Here is a 19,246-nt window from a genome sequence, read left to right on the forward strand (position 1 = left end):
AGAAGTTTTAATATATTTCTAAGATAGATTTTTTATATTAAATATAAATTTTAAGTTAATGCAATAAAATTAAAGAATAGTCAATTTTTTATTATTATAATTATTACCTACTTAACTTATAAGGATGGTAAAGGATTAAATGGAAGCTGCCACTGGTTCAGAATGTAGATAGAACCCAATATAACTGGAATGAAACAGCTATTTTTCTCATCTAAAATAGTTAATGAATTCATTTTATTCACCACTAATATAAACTACATACAAATTAAGCACGTACGAATCGTTCTTGTAAAGTATACCGTCAAATTTTTAAAATTCGAACCGATTTTATCCAAAAGCGTTGCAATTATTTATATTTCGAAAAAAAAGACAAAGACAGGGCAAATTTAAAAGGCTCTAATCATAATTTGTCTACAAATAAATCGAAAAGCTCGAGATGGTTATTTAGAATATTTTTGGTAAAATTATATTATTTTAAAGAGTAGATCTTTTAAATCGTAGTGAGTACTATTGAATACGTTCTAGTGTACTGGTTAATAGGTTATAAATGGCAAAACAACGGAAATTTTTGACTGTAACCTCAGAATGGCGATCCATAATAGAGACAACCCATCAAAGACAGGGGTCGAACATCATTCAGACCAGCCTAGGAAACTACAAACCCAAAGAGACAAAAAAAATTCGTAATCCAATGTTTTTGTTACGTTACCGTCTGGAAATGAAAATTTACAGGCACACAAAACACCAAACTATAAACTGAGAGGAAAATACAAAAAAGGCACGGACAAAACGCCTTTGGAGACTAGACAACAAGACAATAATTAAAAAAAATGTAATGTTAAATAATAAATGTATTTTTAAATTTACTTTCTTAATTAGAATTTGATTTTAATAAATTAGATCATGTTAGTTTCAACACCTTGTATTATTTTAAATATACACACATCGTACAGGAAGATTATTCATGTCATCATTTTAAGTGATAATTCAAAAATTATAATGATAGTCGTTATGCAAATACGAATACATACATATCTAAGAACCTAAAGGAGGAAAAGTCAAAGATATAACAACAAATAAAGTTAAATGATTAGGCTTTTATTTTTATGACAATTATAATTCAAATAAATAACTCGATAGTTTTGTTTTATTCATGGCAGAATACTTTTTATTCGCGCATATAAACTTATGTCACTTCAATAATTGTATTGTTTTTTTTTAAATATTTTGCCTAGCGCTTGGCTTGGCTATGGAAGGTGATGTTGGAAGCCTAAGTTAAGCTCGTTTCACTCTTATCTCAAGGTACCCCACATTATCGCCAACATTCCGAAAACGGAGGTCGATAGGGTATTCCAGACCCAGTTGTAATATAAATATGTATGGGTGCAGATCCTTGCGATGTCTCGCGGTGGACCGACCGCAAGGCAACATTTTCTTTAGTAAGAACTACTATGAGCAGTCGGTCTCAATTTTCCATTTTAAATACACTTATATTTACGAACTATTAACGATATTATTATTAAGGAAATAAAAGGCTTTTAAGCGGGCAAATGCAACGTTTCATTTTGTGAGATAGAATTTAATTACTTGTCGTGAAATTGACGCCGCTTGAAAAATTTAAATCAAAATGTACTTTTTTAGAGAAGGCTTTTACAATTTTTACAAGATTCATTAAACTCTATACTGTGCGACTCAGTACTTACTGTTATAATCATCGGCATTATAGGAAGCCGATAATTTTTCTCAAGATGAATTCGCAAGCAGAACAAGATTGTATGTCCCTTATTCAATAATTATAATACCTAACAACTTTAGAATGACAATTATTATGTTCAAAAATATTTTCCAAAAATAAAGATCTTCTTTAGCTTTGGCTTTTGACAACATTGAAATGTATAATTTAAAAAAAAAATAGGTACAATAAGACTGAAACCCCGAAAAAATATTGCGATTTGAAAAGTAATAGCAATATAAATATAGGTAGATAAATATTAAATTTTAAGTTCTAAATGTTATATATTCTTATTGTAATAAACTCTGTATAAACTCAATCTACTTTTTTGCATAAATTTAAATACAAATTTGTTGTTTTACTCGTACATATGTCACCGTGTAAAAATAAAAATATCAATCTTGCGTAGGGGGTAACAAGCGTGACCAAGGCAGCACACACAATGCCTGTCACTACGCTGACGTCAGGGAATATTTATAGCACTACAATATAAAGTGTCAAGTTGTATTCGTTTCCAGATTTTCATATTACGATATTTTAAAAAACATTAGTTAACTTTATTAATATAAATTAATATAATATTATTTTATTAATATAAATCATATCCGTCCAAATAATCCTCGTTAAAATTAAGAATAAACAGTTTCGGTGATAAATACATTATTAATTTATTTATTATCGTATTTTTATTAATCCTTAGTAAACGAATGATATAAGTATTTAGTATTTAATTATATCGTTTAAATAGATTTATATATAGCGAATAAAAACGTATTCTGTGTAAACAAGTAAACCCAAGTTATTATTATTTAATAAATATAATAACTTGGGCTTACTTGTTGACACACACTTGTCGAACACTATGTTAATGTCTATAACACTGAAATGTATGTTTGTTCATACAGAATAGCTCTACATGTGTATAGTGCAAATAAAACTTTATAACAATCATCATTATTATCATTCGCAGCCGTCTTCATCACTGCTGGATAGAGGCATCTCTCTTCGCAATCCATCTGCCTCGGTCCTGTGCCAATTTGGTTCGTGATAACAATAGTAATTTTAAATTTAAAGTATTAACATTTTTTTTATAATTAAACATATACTTTCTTAGTATTCCTTTATTCATTTTTACACAATACAATATTCTACGCCAGCAATTTCGAAGGTTATCCATAATTATTTGCATAATTACAAATTACAGTCGTAAAAACTTAAAAGAAATTTATCAGACTGAAAATCTTAAATAAAGCAAAGACAATAATACAAATTATCTGCGAGAATTTTCTATAGACATTAACAAAATAGCCAAATTTAATACGCTAATATTAACAACACAGAAACGTTCATATCTGTCATTTGTTATTCCAGGAATCGATAACTATTTGACACTTATTCATACAAAAGAATCGTATAGTAAATGTGTCTATTGTGTTTGAAAATAGCCTTTAGTGTTTAATACGTACTAATATCAGATATAAGAAGTTTCATTCAGCGTTTGTAGCATTCGGAATCACACATCGCTTGGCTGCGCAACTTCTAATTTATTTATTTATATTATCAGATCGAACATAATTTTTTTTTAAAATGTTTAAATTTTTGTGCTTGTTGGTTGGATCTGCACTTCTTATCGAAGGTATGTTGATTATAATTGAAAATTTCTCTCTATAATTAAAACTCTAAGTGATGAATAAATAAAATAATAATAATAAAATACAGTTTCAAATAGAATGATAAAATATTAATTAAATGTCACACAGTATTAAATATTCAGAAAAAAAAACTATTTTTACATAATTAATGTAACAGTTCACATTACAAATTTGGACAACATCCTACTCCAAAAGCAAGCTTAGTTCATATTTAGATACGAAAACATTTCTGTGATATATTTTATTATATTCTACAAAAACAAATCAATTGAAATCATATATATATATAACTCCTAGTATAAAATTTTAGTGTTGCAAAATATATGTATAATTAAAATTCATGTTTAATATTTTACATTTAGCTACATTTGATGCTAATTATTGTCAAATGTTTCGGGTGACCTGATTTTAACCGACATTTGAGCAACGTGGTGAAATATGCTAACTTCTACTTAAGAAGAGAGGCGGCTTTTCTTCAGCTGAATTAGACATGTAGGTTACATGTGTCTAAATCACTCAAATTCTTCCTAATGTAACCACCAACCCGCATCAGAGCGGTGTGCTGGAATAAGTTCTAAACTTTCTCCTCAAAGGGAGAGGAGCTAAGCCCAGATGTTAGATATTCTAGGTTGTTACTTTATGTTCCTTTAATTATATAAAGATCATCAGAATAAACAAGAAGATGCGGGATGTATATTAAAATTAAATCAGCTATTTTCATTTTATTACATTTTTTTCAATCATCACCTTATTATGTCACGGCTAACTGGTGTTGACCTCAAAAACAACAAATAGTAGTTATTATAACTAGATTTTGATATAATCTTGTGATAAATTACACATTTTTAATAATTTCAGTACGAATTAATTTATTAGGATGTTGAATGTTTCGATTATTTAAATATAAATACAACGGTTTAATATAGTAGATAATAATAAATACTTATTTTACTGATTATACAATTAAATAAAAAACCCAATAACGTTTTATTGGCCCGACCTGGGAATTGAACCCAGGACCTCCGGGTCTGCGGCCTTACATCAAGCCTTACATCAACGAGGCAGTAAGAAAGTAAAGACTAACACCCTGTTAAGGATTTCACTACGACTAACTTGTTCATTATGTTTTATATTAGACTATGTATTGGAGATAAGCCGACGATAAAGAAGCCGAGATGGCCCAGTGGTAAGAACGCGTGAATCTTAACCGATGATCATGGGTTCAAACCCGGGCAAGCACGACTGAATTTTCATGTGCTTAATTTGTGATTTTAATGCATCTCATGCTTTACGGTAAAGGAAAACATCGTGAGGAAACCTGCATGTGTCTAATTTCACTGAAATTCTGCCACATGTGTATTCTACCAATCCGCATTGGAGCAGCGTGACTCCAAACCTTCTCCTCAAAATGAGGAGAGGAGGCCTTTAGCCCAGCAGTGGGACATTCACAGGCTGTTACGAACGATGTATTGGACAAGGATATAATTATTTATATAGTATATCAGTATAGAATTCAGGTATTTTTGAATTTATTTACAGCTTCTCCAGTTCCTTCGGAGATAACGGAAGCTGCGAAAGATGGCAACTGGGACATCTTCAACACACTGTAAGTACAATTTATGGATGTGTTACTAAATAGACTAATTCCATTATTATAGCTCTGTATTTATTTTGTTGGTATTATATTTGTATGTATGAATATTTTTGATTACTAATTACCGCCTTCACGGATATTGCTTAGCCTAAAGGTTGACTGGCAGAGAATGCCTTCAGGCATTAAGTCTGCCTTTCGTTCCAAGTACATATTGTGGTGGTTAAAAAAGTTTTAACTAAATAAATAAATAAGAACGTTTAGAAATGTTTTGAGTTAGTGTGCTATCAAATATTGCAACACAATTTTGTAGATTTCCATCACATCTTGAGAATGTAACAATTATTTTTTAAGCTATTTCAAATAAACTAGTTATTACGTTTTAAATATTTATAGCGAAAAAAATCTCTCTGTCTCTTTCGTCGGTTCTTATAGTCTTAGAAATTTATTTTCGAAACGACAGTAGATTTTTTACAATCATTAAGCAAGTTTAACTTTGACTTTAATAGAAAAAACAATAATTAAGACATTTTTAATTAAAATGAAATCAAATTTATAGTCATATGAATTAAATGTATTTAACTTACTATGTATACAGGAACAAATTAAAAAGTATGAATACTACGGTTGGTGTTAACTAATTGAATACATTTAGAGATTTAATTTAATTTTCTCTTTTTTTTCAGTTTGCGTCAATATAATCAAAATAATAATTGGGTGGTGAGTTTCTTGATTCATTAAACTTTGATGGTAAGGCTTTGATGGTAAGGATGTGCAAGTGTGGGTAGGCGACTACCGGTAAACAATTTTTAGTATTTTTGTTTTCTGGTTTGAAGGGTCAGAAAACCAGTATAACTACAGGCACAAGGGACATAACATTTTAGTTCCCAAAGTTGGTGGCGAATTGGGGATGTAGGGAATGGTTAGTATTCCTTACAGCACCAATGTCTATGGGCGATGCGGACCACTTACCATCACGCTTAACTACTTTATAAAAAAACATAAATCTTATTCTTAGATTAATCAAATACTATGAATGTATGAAAATAAAACGTGAACTAAAGTATCTTAAATGACCCACTGCTAGCAGAGTGCTATATAATTTGTGATTATAATTCATCTCGTGCTTTACGGTGAAGGAAAACATCGTGAGAAAACCTGCATGTGTCTAATTTCACTGAAATTCTGCCACATGTGTATTCCACCTACCCGCATTGGAGCAGCGTGGTGATATAAGCTCCAAACCTTCTCCTCAAAAAGAGGAGAGGAGGCCTTTAGCCCAGCAGTGGGACATTCACAGGCTGTTACGGTTACGGTTACGGTGGCAGAGTGCTTCCTCTTCTCTTAGGGACAGAGTTTTGAGCTTATTCAACCAAGCAGCTCCAATGGATACACATATATGCCGAAATTTATCCGTGAAGTATTTTCTTTCATAACTAATTTAATTATATATAAAAATAAAAAACCGGATTGGGGCGAGAATTATAGTTTTCGTGCATAATATTAATAATATTAGGAGCAGCTTGGTTGAATTAATCAGCATTAAATTGAACTAACGTATACAGCAAGAGCAATAATTATATTACATACTTAAAGACGTACTAACGTTACATACTTTAGCATACGTTAGTTCAATTTAATTTTATAATAATCGTAATTGACATAAACTATGATTATGCTAAAGCTCTGTCAATCAAACGATCTATGTAATTTAATTATATTTAATATTACGTTATTTATGTAATGATCGTAGCATCTTACCATACTTGTTTATTGTTTTAAAGAAGTATTTATTTAATATAAGTACTCTATAATGTGTTATTGTATTTTCAGCCTGCATTTACTGGTAATGTCGAAAACCTGAATCCAGATGGCAAATCATATGTTTATGGCCATTCAGTCTCCGCTTACAAGGTGCGGCATAATGACAACGGAAAAGTGACTGAAGATGGCCAAGGTGTTGAAGTGATCAACGATAACGGTCATATCACGAAACACGAGTTCAAACCCTAAAAATTTGAATTTGGAATAACCTGTGATTGGCTGACGAAAAAAATAATATGCTAGTTTAACTTCGATTCATAAAACTAATACAAAATGTGACATAATTTTAAATCTAATAATGTAACTTGAACAATTTTCGAAAGATTCAAATTAATTAATTTATATTATTAAAATAAAAAAATGTTAGAATACTTTAAATATAGTTTAGTAGTAGCTTAGAAAGCATATCAAATTAAAGTTGTTAATTGAAAACCAGTATTTTTTTTAAATACCTAATAAATATTAAAGCTTCAATTCAAAACTACAATGATACCTACTATGTATGTAGAAGTAATGTAGATACGAATACATGAATTATACAATATTATTTTATTATATTAATAGTATAATGTTATTTTATTAATGTATATACTTTAATGATATTCGCTAAAGAAAATGACATTCTAAGAATATGTTATTTATTTCCGTGTTTTTAAAATAGAAAGAAATTGTATTGAACTTGTGGAGTCGGAGGAGAATATATTAATAATTGTGTTGGAAAATGGCCGTTTTGGTATAGTCTTCAGTTGTCGATAAAGAATGAATTATAAAAAAATACTTAGTTATTAATTCTGCAAAGATGCATTAACTATGGCGCTGAGATTAAATAAAAGTGTTACTTTTTACAATCCTCTTAAAACAGCCGTGAACAATCGTGTCACACTTAAGCATTTATTTATTTAACATGACTGGCCGAACACTTCGGAATAGCAAGAGAATGCAAACTTTAATTTCCCTCAGACTCGATTTTCAGTCACATACACACACACACAGTGCGACTGGATAATATATAATAAATATGTTAAGCAGAAGTAATATAATATGATATACTAACTTATCTATCTATACAATTACAAACTTCAAACAACTTGTTATTAACTAGTTTTATTTAAGACAATCATCTTTTCCTTATCAGGTTTAATCGTCTTTAAAGTAATTTCTTGCAATAATAATGCGTTATATAATTACTACTACATTTTTTTGCAATAACTTAGTTTTTTATTAAAATGGTTTTATAGCAGTGTATTATCTTCGATATAAGGTTAATTTTCATTTCTTATACACAAAGAATTGAAATACTTACTAAAAATAACTTTATTTATTTAAAGAACTGAGATACAAGTGTACAAGTAAATATACCTATGTAGACAAATTTATATGAGAACATATAACTCTTATTATGTACCTCCGAGTCTGCATCCTTACATATAGCCACTAGAGCAACGAGGCTGTCAGTAATGAAAATACTTCTATATGAAAAAAAAAATTCGGTAAAAGATTTTTTTAATTTTAATATGAAGGAGTAATAGTGTTGAGCAATATACAGGTAACAGTATTCCAAAAGCAAAGCTTAATATATTCTTGAATACGCCTGAATATATTTAAGAGCATTATCATGTATGTGAGTTTTACGATTAAATTTATTTTAAATGGTATTAAGTTAACATTTTATAAATTAAAAAAAATTATAACATATTATTTAATGCTTTTTTATGAGGTGCAAAAGTTGTCTTTTTAATTTTTTTGCATAGAATTATTAACTATTACATAGAATTATTGTACGTTGAGTGCACTATTAGAAAAGCCTTCGCAGGCGTGCAATAACGCATCAGCATCGCATGAATTATATTGGAATGTATGCGGAACAAACAAAGAGACATTGATTTTTATATATAAAGAAGATGAGCAATACGCACAACCTCATTTGATTGTACCTTGAACATGCTTATATGTACAATGTTTGAGAATCTTATTTCAATCCTATTTCATTTATTGAATTTTAATAGTTCATGCAACATCACAATGTACATTAATAACCTTCTGTTACGTTGATCATAAATTGAATATAAATACTTTACGGCTTGATGGTTCTGTTCTCACAAAAACTTTAATTTGAATTACTGGTGGTAGGGATTTGTGCAAGCTCGTCTGGGTAGGTACTACCCCCTCATCAGATATTCTACCGCAAAACAGCAGTACTTGATATTGTTGTGTTCCGGTTTGAAGGGTGAGTGAGCCAGTGTAATTACAGGCACAAGGGACATAAAATCTTAGTTCCCAGGGTTGGTGGCGCATTGGCTATGTAAGCGATGGTTGACATTTCTTACAATGCCAATGTCTATGGGCGTTGGTGACTACTTACCATCAGGTGGTCCATATGTTCGTTCGCCTTCCTATTCTATATAAAAAAAACTATGTAGTATTTCTGAATTCCTAACATACTTTATATTTCAACAACCATTATAACCGTATCTTTAATTCATTGGTGTAGAAAAATTTAAATATTTACATTTATTTAAAAAATAAAAATTAAGATGATAAGTACACCTCCTTACCGCTTTATTTATTTATTTATTTCATGTCCTTCACCCAAAGGTTGTCTGGAAGAGATCGCTCTTTTAGCGATAAGACCGCCTTTTGTACAAAATAGTTTTCATTTCTTTTGTGTTTGTATTTAAAATGGTTCTGTAACTCTTTTGGTGTACAATAAAGCATATTCTATAGAAAAATTGAAAGAAAAGTTGTCTACGACGACAAAAAACGTATGATTGATTTATAAGATGATTGCATTATGGGGGAGTTCTGTGACTTCTTATGTTCGGTTTCGGGCTACCATTAGGAGGACGGAAACTGGTATAAGTCGACACTATCATAGGCACTAAGGAGCTAACTAGAAATTCAGGGCGTCACGGTAGCATGCGAAAGCGATCCCGTGGCGCTAGTCGTAAAGACGGAAAGGGTACTGTTGGTTTTTTAGCGGGTATTCCGATGTTCGGGGTGCACTCGCCACCTTGGACACTGGCGAGCCCCACATACCCCCACTCTTCCCGTGGGGGAAACGCGTAAAGCGTTTTTCTAGCGTTAAAAAAAAGGAATGCTGGTGGGGCGTGAACACGGAGCACAGCACGGAGATAAAAGTGCAGGCATAATAAAATAAAATGAATACAATTTAAAGATAAGATACACCAAAGGATCGGTCAACACGTCTAAGGAGATACAACGACAAAAAGAAAAGTACTGAGATAGGTCAATAGTCGCGAAGAACTACTTCAAAGCTCTTATAAATTTTATCTTTAAGTGTATTGTATTAATACAAAACCTGCACAATAGTTTTAAAAATATTATTAAAATCAATTCACATACAAATCACTTTTAAAACTAAATTACATAAATACTACTCTAGAAACCAATATAAATCACAATTATAAAAGACCAGGACTAATGATAGGAAAATATAAACAAAAGCACTATTGATGATCAGCCTACCAAAACAAATCCTACTACAGTTACAAACGCGAAAGTTTGTAAGGATGAATCTTTGTTACTCTTTCAAACATAAACTATTATATTATTATTCTAAAACAACGTAATACATATGTGTTTGCTACGTAAGTGAAAAATTCATCTTTATTAATACTAGTAATATTCTCAATTAAAAAAAAAGTAATCTGAGTATTGTGGAACTTTGTTGATACACTTTGACGTGTTTCGAAATTTCACTTTGCTACCTCTTGCCGCCGTTTAAAACTGTTTTGGCAGCTATGTAAGAAAAAAAAGCAACACAAAACCAGTTTTTTACTAACATATCCGTTCCAATTCATTTTACTATAAATAGCAACAACTTATGAAAATAAATTGTTTGACTATCTTTACTTAGTGGTAGGGCTATGTGCAAGCCATCTATTTTGATACAGGTGGTATACTCAACATATATTCATGTGGATGTAAAACTTAGTATTCTTGTGCCCCGGTTTGAAGGGAGAGTGAGCCACTAGCTCACTCTCCCTTCAGTGCACAATGTGCACAAGGGACATAGCACCTTATTTCCCAAGGTTGGTTGTACATTAGCCATATAAGGAACGGTTAATATTTCTTATAGCGCCAACGTCTATGGGCAAAGGGTGACACTTACCACCAGGTGGCCCATTTGCCGTCAGCCTACATATTTTTTTTTCAATATAAAGTATAAATCTTTGTACTTTATAGACAAATAATTATATATAGTATAATTATTCAGAATAACTTTAATGTTAAAATCAGTGTTCTATGAAAAACAAAGTAACGGATAAATGTAAATATGTATGACGAATTTGATTGAAATGGAAATCGGAATTTAGTTAAGGCCGATAAATATAAAGTATAAAATATATGTTACTTTTAATAACTGTGAGGGTTTTACGGACGTTATCTATATTTATAACGCTATATGTGTGAAAACTTTTATAACTTTTAACTTTTAAACATGGTATTACAATAGTAATTACAGTTATACGCTTTTCTATAATTACATCTTAAAACTAAGAAACTTTAATAATACAAAACTGAGCAAATTGTATTACTGAGCCGAGATGGCCCAGTGGTAAGAACGCGTGAATCTTAACCGATGATCGTGGGTTCAAACCCGGGCAAGCACCACTGAATTTTCATGTGCTTAATTTGTGATTATAATTCATCTCGTGCTTTACGGTGAAGGAAAACATCGTGAGGAAACCTGCATGTGTCTAATTTCACTGAAATTCTGCCACATGTGTATTCCACCAACCCGCATTGGAGAAGCGTGGTGGAATAAGCTCCAAACCTTCTCCTCAAAAAGAGGAGAGGAGGCCTTTAGCCCAGCAGTGGGACATTCACAGGCTGTTACGGAGCAAATTGTATTAATAATGAGCATATAATAACTTTTGCACAACTTCCGAGGGCCAGCTGAAAACAAGTGCTGTATTTCGATTCAGCTATACTAAGTTGGCTCCTTTTGCCTTACTTTTGTGACGCAAATTATATGATTGATGAGTTCTTCTATACATCATAAAACGTTTCTTTCGTATAAATTTAAACACTAAAATAAACCGCATGAACAGCTGCTCGTGTTTATTTTGCACAAATGAGTAAATCGGAATATACTTTTTTCAACAGCCAATGATACTCAATCAAGAAATAGACGAAAAACGGCTGTTATTTATCAAAAGAAATAAGTGTGGTTTTTCATCATGATAACGCCAGACAACACACACACCCTTAGCCACTCAAAAAATATTGGTTGGAACGTGTTAATGCATGTACCATATAGTCTAACATTGCACCTTCAGATTTTCTCCTGTTTTGGTTTCTTCAGATTTGTTTAGATAGTGTTAGATTAACATCAAGAGAGGACTTCCAAAACCACTTGTTGCAGTTTTTGATCAGGAGCCCCAAAAATTCACTTTATGACACTAACTACAAAAGGGCAATAAGTTGTAAAACAAAATGCCACCTATATATTACAGTAAAATGTAAACTGACTATTATAAAATATATTTTTAATTTGTAAAGTTTATTCGACCTATTATTTATATGTTTTAAAACCTAATTATATACAATGGTTGTGTCGATTAATTCACCATACTATATATATTACACTATAAGCATCGTCGCATATTTAAACCCCTTAATGAATTACCACCACAGATAATCGAAATTACAATGATGTCATTCATTTCATCAAACAATTTCCCAATTCCCATTTTCATGAACAAAAAGTTATTTAAAAACATAATTTATTAACACGTGCGCTAAAAAACATATTTTTTTAATATATATTTATGATGATGATCCGGTTCGATCATCGTGATGTTTTGTTTCTGGTCGTGGGGCACGATGATGGTATTAATTACATATTATTAATCGTAGGTATCAAAAATGCCAGACACTTTTGTTATATGTAAATTTAAGACGTAATTTTTCTGATTGATTTCTGTACTCAAATGCCACGGACTAACAAGGAAAAACTATAATACTTTATCTGAGAGTAAAATAAAGCTGTGAAATTCGTGTACCTACAAGAAAAATGTCTATAAAAAGAAAAAAAAGGCTAATAGCTCTATGAGACATTATCTCTTACATTTGTCAATCGATATTAACACAATGCAAATATGCAGTAAACATCCTTTGAAGAAAAAAAATATATACATATTATATATGAATATATAGCGGAGATGAAACACGAAATTAAAGGAAAATAAAAATCAAATTACACAAACTGAAATTCATGGTCAGTCCTTAAAGGTCGGCAATAAAATAATCATTGGGTCTAACAATATGCCCATGAAGTATTTGTAAATAAATAACTTAGTTTTAGAATATAATCTTATGTTTCTACGAAAAATCTTCATTTTACAGTAAGTACCTATATCGGTATCGAGGACGCTAATATTTAATATGTATATTTTCTTATATACCAGTAATTATGAATTATGATAATCTACAATGCTCTTATTGAAAAATAATAATGATTATTATCAGAGCTATGTTTTTCTATATTTTTATAATGTTATAAGTCGAGATTGCCCAGTGGTTAGAACGCGTGAATCTTAATCGATGATCGTGGGTTCAAACCCGGGCAAGCACTACTGAATTTTCATGTGCTTAATTTGTATATATATCAACTCGTGCTTGACGGTGAAGGATAACATCATGAGGAAACCTGCATATGCCTAATTACACTGAAATTCTGCCACATGTGTATTCCACCGACCCGCATTGGAACAGCGTGGTGGAATAAGTTCCAAACGTTCTCCTCAATAAGGAGAGGAGGCCTTAGCCCAGAAGTGAGACATTCACAGGCTGTTACTTTATTTTTACTTACTATAATACATAATATTTCATATTCTTATAATTTTTTTTGTACTATTTGTAATGGATATTTGAGTTGTAATTTTTACTTAAAGTAAAATCAAATTAACCAAACGTTAGTAGTCGAGTTAAAGCTTACACATACATTTTCTCGGGGGTACAGAAAAGAACATAAGGTACCACCGAAGTCACCCCCCCTGCCATACGCGGGCAAAGCCGCGGGAGTAAACTACATAACACGCCTAGTATATTACATAACACGCCTTTGTTAGTCTGTTACATGTGTTTCGTAAAAACTAACTAAATTACCCCAACTTTTTTTTACTGGAAGCAAATGATGAGTGAAATTATCCACCCTTTGGCATTGATTAAAGTCCGTCTACGATTTAATATAGTAGAATTGTTGTTTTTTTTTTAATCCGTCATTTTCATGTAACTTCATATTACACTTAATCTACTATCCGTTATTCTTAGGCTTCTGATCGGTAAGAAGCAAGCCAATCGTTGCGTCTGAATTATAGCTCGTAGACAAATCTACTATCCGTAAGCAAAACGAATTGTTTCTTAAATGTAGTGACCGAGTGCAAATCAGCTTGGTAGTACTTTGTATTGTCATCCGTAATTCTTATATTTGCAAAGTTTTAAATCGATATTAAAATCATAAGTAGATTTAAATCGATTATCTAGAATTGTTTACACACTTAAGTTATTATATATATATACGCGTAGCTACTATAAAAGTATTAAAACCGGCTATAAACTTTAAACGATAAATTCACTGTCTAAACGAAAACGAAATCAAGTTTAATTATTTGTATGTGAAAACGTTAGTTAGGAAATAATGTTTAGAGATAGAATATCTATCATATAATAATATGTAAGAACATAGGTACTTGAAACTCGCAGTAGCAGTTTCATTTTGTAGTAAAATTTAGTGAGACAGACGAAGTCAGTCCCACGTTTAGTATATCTCGCTTGTGAAATTTTGAAAACAAACTTATGGCGATTCGCAATTTTTCTGCTTTAAATGATATAATTATTATAGTCAATGACACATCATCTTCTGACATTTCAAGATCATGTTTTGCAATGAGTGGTTTTGTTGTAACAGAATAGGTCTAAGCTATTATGTCACCATATAAGATATGACTCAGAAGAAATAGGTATGCAAAAACTCGCATTGCTAAGAGATAAACATACTCGTAACGAATAACGGTAGTTATGAAACAACACATGGAAAAATTTATTTATTTATCCTTTATTGCACACAATTTACAAGCATTTAATAAAATATAATAACAAGTAGAACATATAGTATGCAAAGGCGGCCTTATCACTCACCAGTGACCTCTTTCAATCAATCAATCAATCAACAGCCAATCGTTGTCCACTGCTGAACATAGGCCTCTCCCAAGGTGCGCCAAAGCTCCCTGTCCTCCGCCTTCCGCATCCAGTTGGTGCCCGCCACCTTCTTAAGGTCGTCGGTCCACCTGGCTGGAGGGCGCCCTACGCTGCGCTTGCCGATTCGCGGTCTCCACTCTAGGACTCGTCTGCTCCAACGGCCATCGGTCCTACGACATACGTGACCAGCCCACTGCCACTTCAGCCTGCTAATTTTGCAAGCTATGTCGGTGACTCCGGTTCTTTTCCGGATAATCTCATTTCTGATCTTATCCTTCAAAGATATTCCGAGCATAGCTCGCTCCATAGCACGCTGAGCGACTTTGAATTTGTGGACTAGTCCCGCAGTTAGTGTCCACGTTTCGGCACCGTATGTCATGGCAGGTAAGACGCATTGGTTGAAGACTTTCGTCTTCAAACATTGCGGTATAGACGACTTGAGGACTTGACGAAGGTTGCCAAATGCTGCCCATCCCAAGCGAATTCTTCGATCGGCTTCCTTCTCGAAGTTGTTCCTACCGACTTGTATTATCTGTCCTAGGTAGGTATATTCACTAACAACTTCGAGAGGTTTCCCCTCGACGTATATCGGTCCCGGCACGACATGCCTATTGAACATGACCTTGGTCTTGTCCAAGTTCATACCGAGACCGACACACCGGGAAGACTCGCCTAGGCTACGCAGCATTTCGGTGAGTTGTTCCAGCGACTCTGCTATGATGACGATATCGTCGGCAAATCGAAGGTGTGAGATGTACTCGCCGTTTACATTGACTCCATACCTAGTCCAATCCAGCGTTTTGAAAACGTCTTCCAACGCGTTGGTGAACAGTTTCGGGGATATTACATCCCCCTGTCTCACCCCTCTGCGCAGTTGGATCGCCTTCGTCTTACAGTCCTGGATGTGGACAGTCATTGTAGCGGCGTTGTACAGACATCTCAGTACCTCGATATATCTTTCAGGCACCTCAGTAAAGAGAAATGATTTTTTTTGCCCGGATCATTAATCGGGCATAGTGTGCGAACAACTTATACTTAAAATTTATTGAGCATATATGACATATATATACATATACTTAAACATACATACATACATATAAACTAATACATATAAAATAAAAATTTGATTTAAGTTAAAAACATACCAATAAAATATGTATTTAATTTTTTGTACCATATTCGTTTTTAAGTTAAAATACTCTCACAATTTACGAAGTAGGTACTTATCATTGAATTTCTGTTTAAAAACATGGACTTTGTCTATGGAAAAATAAGTATATAAATAAATAAGCTATTAAGTTTATATGTCTAACCATGCATATGTGAAGTGTATATTATATTATAATATTAGTGCATTTAAAGGTGTTTATTAACTACCAAACCCTTGGATTTTCCTTTCAACACTAAAAAAAAGTAATTTTTGTTCAATAACAAGCACTTTATTTCACATGAAAAAACATGAGTAGTTTAAGTAGGTATCCTATCGCCTAATGTGAAATTCGTCGAAGCGCAATGTTACGTCAGACAAAGCTAATTTGGATGTCACAAAAAGTGCTCCTGTGAACCTCTTACGTGGTTTGTTAAAGACCAGTTTTTTGTTTACAATACCTATTAATATAAGCATCAAAGTCGAATTGACAGTAACGTTTTTATATACTTTTTATTGCTGTCGCTTTTTATAACATTGCTGATATACATTATTGTATTTATTGATGTATTGTAATAGGAACTATGGATATAATTTACTTGTCCTTTAATATAATTTACCCATCGCTCGCGCAATTAAGAAACATCTTTAATTTACCCCGTTTCTTTACTTTTATCTCGCCTAACATGTCAACGTAACGTTTAACCGGTTATTTTTTATTATCTTTATTTATTGTTCTTCCTTAGGAGTTAAAACATTTTTTTATATATAATAGACAATATTTTTTAACATTTTGTTGTTTTGACCGGTGTCAGCAACGGTGGCTACTCTCAAAGGAGATCAGCCAGCTTTTTCGATCCCCAATGCAAAAACTGTAAGAGAGGACCGCTTTGCCTATTATGAAAACGAATGTGGACAGCCGAGCGTTGCATGAATAGTCGACTTATCGCCATTAGACACTTGAAAGTTGGTTTCGTTATAAGTGAAATAAAAATGAAATTATAATTACTTTTTTTATCTGAAATTATAGTTTTAAACACAACACAATACCAATATATATTTTTAATGGTAGAAAAATTGTACTCAGACGACCATGCAATCATATATCTCGTCGTCCTCGAAAAAATTATATAGTTTAAATCGCGTGTTCGTAATTTAATTACGAACAGGACACTTTTTTCTGATTTCTTATCGAAATTGAAATAAAATTATTCTTTTGGTCTTGTTAGGTTCCCCATGCGACCACATTAGTTGCATTGACAAAGTGACGCCACTGACGATGAGACCAGTCGTGTCGCCGTAAATGTGTACGTAAAGTGCATTACACCTTTGGTATTGCAAATCAAACTACTTACTTTACGTAATTTTGACACGAAGCACAAAGAAAATGTATATACTGCCAATATTCAAACATGACAGTAGATACTGCCACATTCAAACTTCCAACTCGATCATTTCTCGACAGAAAAAAAACCCAATAACTTTTTACAAGCCCGACCTGTTTGAAACATAGATCGCAGGATGCGGCGTTATACCCACTGGATCAACGAGGCAATTAAGTATAATATATTATATATTTTAAAAACCGAACCACCTAACAACACTTTAACGGTTAACTTGTTGTTAAAAATAGTATCTTTAACACATCAAAGTGAATAGAATCATCAATAAGTAGGTCAATAGCTTCATAAGAATTTTATCTTTGAATTATAAAAAATTTAAAAGCTTTTGTTTATTTTCTATCAACGAATTCTTACTAAATATTCCTAACTCGGTTTTAAGTAATATCGGTGTCAACTTCCTTAAAATAGTTTTCATGTTTATATAATGGACACTTTGCACTGACTTGTATTTTGTACTAAACAATGCCTTCTGGTATTACGAGATTGCCAACAGCAAAGTATACACAAACGTATGAACAATGCGTGAACGCATAGAAAACGAACAAGCGTTATATTTTATGTATAAATAAAATCTTTGCCTTTCAAAAGTAATAGGATGAAGGTTCTTTGTAAATAACAAAGATCTGATATAATCATACAAGTTCATAATCATTAAATAACCTTATGTTATCTGTATGTGTTATGTACTTACTAGCTATATATATTATCCAACGAACATCCTCTCTATGGATAGAAAATACATTTTCACTAAATACTATTTTAATCCTACTAATATAATAAACGTGAAAGGCTGTTTTACTCAACTATTCCAAAAATTCCCGCTGGATTTGAGAATTAGAATAGACATAGCTTATCCTAACTTTACACATATGCAACCTAACCCCCCACGCGTGCGAAGCCGCCGAAGAAAGCTGGTATAGCATATTATTTTAATTATGATATTCTGATAATGATTTTATTTATAGCATAGATAATATGGTTAGCAGCGCTTTGGCAATGTAAGGAATACTTACCACTTCTATAATTAGTGAATGCTTATCAGTCAGTCCATTTGCTTGATTGCCATCTTACTATCAATAAAAATATATCTACAAAAGTGTTGCCTTCTAAACATTCGTATAATTATTTTTTTGTTACATTTGAATTCTAGAATATCAACACAGATATGCTTAGGTCATTGACATCGCATGGTGATTATAAACGAATTAAGTTCGTTATACGAATTTTCAAGACAATTAGATGAGAGTGGGATAAAGCTGAGGAGAAGGTTCCTTCTCCTCAAAAAAGAGGAGAGGAGGCCTTTAGCCCAGCAGTGGGACATTCACAGGCTGTTACGGTTTACGGTTACGGGATAAAGCTGCTAGGGGTAAGCAAAAATGCGGTTTATAACCAGTGTAAGAAACAAATTATATATTTTTTTACTAAATATGATTTTGAGTAAATAATTACATAGAAACACTAATTATTAAGTATGATAAAAAGTAATAGTGATGTTAAAAAATTAGGTAAACTATAACGCTTGATGTTTGCTATTGCCCCGGTCTCCCCTACAATTATACTCAGGGACGAGATATGACGAAAGCGTGCTCATTAACTATTTACAATACAGAAACAAGCTCTATATGTCCGACTACTGCGCTGGGCTTCCTTTTATTTTTGAAGGGAATTTTT

The 19,246-nt window shown here is 32.2% G+C and overlaps 1 protein-coding gene across 1 annotated transcript; it reads left to right on the forward strand.

Moving 5' to 3' along the window:
* The first annotated feature begins 3,206 nt into the window (after positions 1 to 3,206).
* LOC126769669 (uncharacterized) lies at positions 3,207 to 7,216 on the forward strand. Its single transcript, XM_050488561.1, has 4 exons — positions 3,207 to 3,368; positions 4,924 to 4,990; positions 5,662 to 5,695; positions 6,809 to 7,216. The coding sequence occupies exons 1-4, from the start codon at positions 3,320 to 3,322 to the stop codon at positions 6,986 to 6,988; spliced, it is 330 nt and encodes a 109-aa protein (XP_050344518.1). The 5' UTR covers positions 3,207 to 3,319; the 3' UTR covers positions 6,989 to 7,216.
* The last annotated feature ends 12,030 nt before the right edge of the window (positions 7,217 to 19,246 follow it).

The sequence above is a fragment of the Nymphalis io genome, chromosome 1 (genome assembly GCF_905147045.1).
Source record: "Nymphalis io chromosome 1, ilAglIoxx1.1, whole genome shotgun sequence".
NCBI lineage: Eukaryota > Metazoa > Arthropoda > Insecta > Lepidoptera > Nymphalidae > Nymphalis > Nymphalis io.

Excerpts from the sequence above, each read along its gene's own strand:
- LOC126769669 (XM_050488561.1), top strand. The coding sequence starts at position 3,320 with ATGTTTAAATTTTTGTGCTTGTTGGTTGGATCTGCACTTCTTATCGAA. Across the intron at positions 3,369-4,923 it reads ATCTGCACTTCTTATCGAAG|CTTCTCCAGTTCCTTCGGAG; the intron begins GTATGTTGATTA and ends ATTTATTTACAG. Across the intron at positions 4,991-5,661 it reads TGGGACATCTTCAACACACT|TTTGCGTCAATATAATCAAA; the intron begins GTAAGTACAATT and ends CTTTTTTTTCAG.